At 49.4% G+C, this 2500-nt stretch overlaps 1 protein-coding gene across 23 annotated transcripts in view; it reads left to right on the top strand.

The window, feature by feature from the left end:
- Positions 1–2500, top strand: part of LOC113815331 (excitatory amino acid transporter 3) — a 257235-nt gene that overhangs the window by 223453 nt on the left and 31282 nt on the right. For all 23 annotated transcript variants that reach the window (XM_070144361.1, XM_070144337.1, XM_070144449.1 and 20 more), the window contains one exon: positions 503–545. In XM_070144361.1, the coding sequence (XP_070000462.1) occupies positions 503–545 (43 nt within the window). The remainder of the gene's footprint in view (positions 1–502; positions 546–2500) is intronic.

The following is a 2500-nucleotide window of genomic DNA, read 5'->3' as shown; positions in this document are numbered from 1 at the left end:
CATGGGCTTCAGCGAGGCAGGTTTTGCCTGGGAGACCCACTGGAAGGTCACAGGGAGAAGTCATTTCCCTTCAGGAAGGCGGGTTTCCGAGTTCAGGAAGGAAGCTAAAGATTCTAGACTTTCTTAGGACGTAGATTCAGCTTCACGTTTGCATGTGATTGCGAATAACTGTATGAACGCATAAGAGCCTCTCTCTCTCTCTCTCTCTCTCTCTCTCTCTCTCTCTCTCTCTCTATATATATATATATATATATATATATATGTGTGTGTGTGTGTGTGTGTGTGTGTGTGTGTGTGTGTGTGTGTGTGTGTGTGTGTGTGTGTGTGTGTGTAGACAGACATATTTTGATATTGATCTGATTTGAGAGAATGTACATACAGCACAGTGTACATACCCAGACAGAGAGAGAGGGAGGGAGGGAGGAGGGATAGCAGGAAAGGAGGGAGGGAGGTGTCTCCGTGCCCAGCCTTCTTCTAATATATTTCGCGCTCCTTTCCCCAGAAACCTGTTCCCGCCGAACTTGATCCAGGCTTGCTTCGAAACGGTGAGTGTCGGATCCTCTTTGTTTCGCCGAAAGCGTTGGGGTTCTTTGATCCCGGAGTCCACAGGGAAGGGGTTGGGCGGGGGGAGGGGGGTGTCCGGGGTCGGAATCTAAGGCTGCCTTTAACGGCGGACTAAATGCTTTGCGCTGCGGTTGGTGATGATCTGATTTCACTGATTAAAGTGTGTGACTGAGTGAGTTTGTGTGTGAGCAAACGAGAGTGTGTGTGAGTGTTTTTTTTATTTGTGTATGCTTGAGGTTGCATGTTATCTTCTGGGACTGGAAGCAAAAGATATGTCACACTACTTCTTTGCCGACCTTTCTCGAGTGTTTTAATTTCTCGTCCCAAAGGCTGTCTAGTTTGGTTTTTTAGTCCCTTCTTTCTCCGCCTTTCTTCTATATCCAATTTATCATTCGTCTTCGCTCCCGTCCTCTTCGTACCTGGCCTTTCAGCTGCATCCCCGAAGTCCTTCCCGCCGAGCGACTCGCACCAGCGGCTCGCAGGGACGTCGCGAGACCAGCAACTCGGACGCCCTCGGCGCGTGTCTGCCTCCGGTCTTCGTCTTCCTCCTCGCCCGGTCGCCGCCTCCTCGGTCTTGCCTCCGAAGCCTCCTTTTCTTTCTCCGTTTCACAGCTGTCTTCTTCAGTGAATCTCCTCGCGTTTCTCTTTCCACTTATTGTTTCCTCTCTGCCCCTTCCTCCCTCCCTCCCTCCCCCCCCTCTCCCTCTTTCTCTCTCTCTCTCTCTCCCCCTTTCCCTCCCTCCCTCTCTCTCTCTCTCTCTCTCTCTCTCTCTCTCTCTCTCTCTCTCTCTCTCTCTCTCTCTCTCTCTCTCTCTCTCTCTCTCTCTCTCTCTCTGTCAGGGGTTTTGTGTTGCCCTGATTTGGTGGGTTATGGAGACACAATTCTGGGTCAGCTGTTTATTGATAGAAGTGGCTGGTAGGTAGCGTGGCGCGGGTTCTTGTGGGCAAGGAAGCCCAAGAGGGGCGCCGAGCGGGGCGCGCGTGGGGGAGCGCCCCCAAGGAGAGGTCTGGTCAGGGCCGTGGGCCCCGGTCAAGTGTGCTGGGTCAACTGTGTGTGGCCTCGAGCGCTGGTCGCGGGTCCCTAGCAGTGGAGAAGGCAACCCTTGTTCCTCAGATCGCCCGGCATACGCTACTCACCGTCGCCCCCGACGGGATGAAGCGGTCTCTGAAAAAAGCACACCAGAGGCAGAGACAGGGAGAGAGACAGGAGGGCATATAGGGGGGGGGGGTGTTATAGCAGGGGCCGTAATCAAGATATATCAGATTGCAAAGATTGTTATTACAAATATTTTCATGAATTTTCATTTTTTATTTATTTTTCAATAATGCACTGTCCAAAGATAGACAGAGGAACATGCTTAGGGAGACAATTACAATAGTCCGCGAAGACTTGCTTGAGTTGCAATTGTCTCAGATAACAGGAAATGAAAATCTACAAGAGATAAGCATTGTGCAAAACTACAAAGGAAGCAAAAGGTGTCGCAGTCCGCAAGGACTTGTCTTGAACGACGAACTTCCTTGGAAAAAAGAAAAGGTGCAACAATGCAGAGTTCAGAAGTGTGCAGTGCAATAATGCATAAACTATACGTCTGACTAATAGTGATTGTATCTCATTTCATTGAAGTTGTCTGTCACACGTCACCAACAGCAATTTGAGGCAAAGCAATAATGAAAACAGGTAATGCAGTCCTCATACTTCGGGAGCGACTCATTACATCAAAATATACTTCCTCAAAACAACATTTGCACGGAAAAACGTAATGCAAGATAAGAATACACGGTTGGCGCAAGTCGGTTATCATCCGGAGACAGTACGCATGTAATTCTTGTGCAATTAACGGGTTTCTGCGGGACGATGTGCGCATGTGGCTGTGTGAGTGCGTAGACGAGTTGATTAATTTAATGGGTGGGAGTTATGAAATGAGTAGTCAGAGTA

Source organism: Penaeus vannamei, chromosome 3, assembly GCF_042767895.1.
Source record: "Penaeus vannamei isolate JL-2024 chromosome 3, ASM4276789v1, whole genome shotgun sequence".
Classification (NCBI taxonomy): Eukaryota; Metazoa; Arthropoda; class Malacostraca; order Decapoda; family Penaeidae; genus Penaeus; species Penaeus vannamei.
The sequence above is the reverse complement of the archived record's forward strand: the minus strand, read 5'-3'. Positions and strand labels throughout refer to the sequence as shown.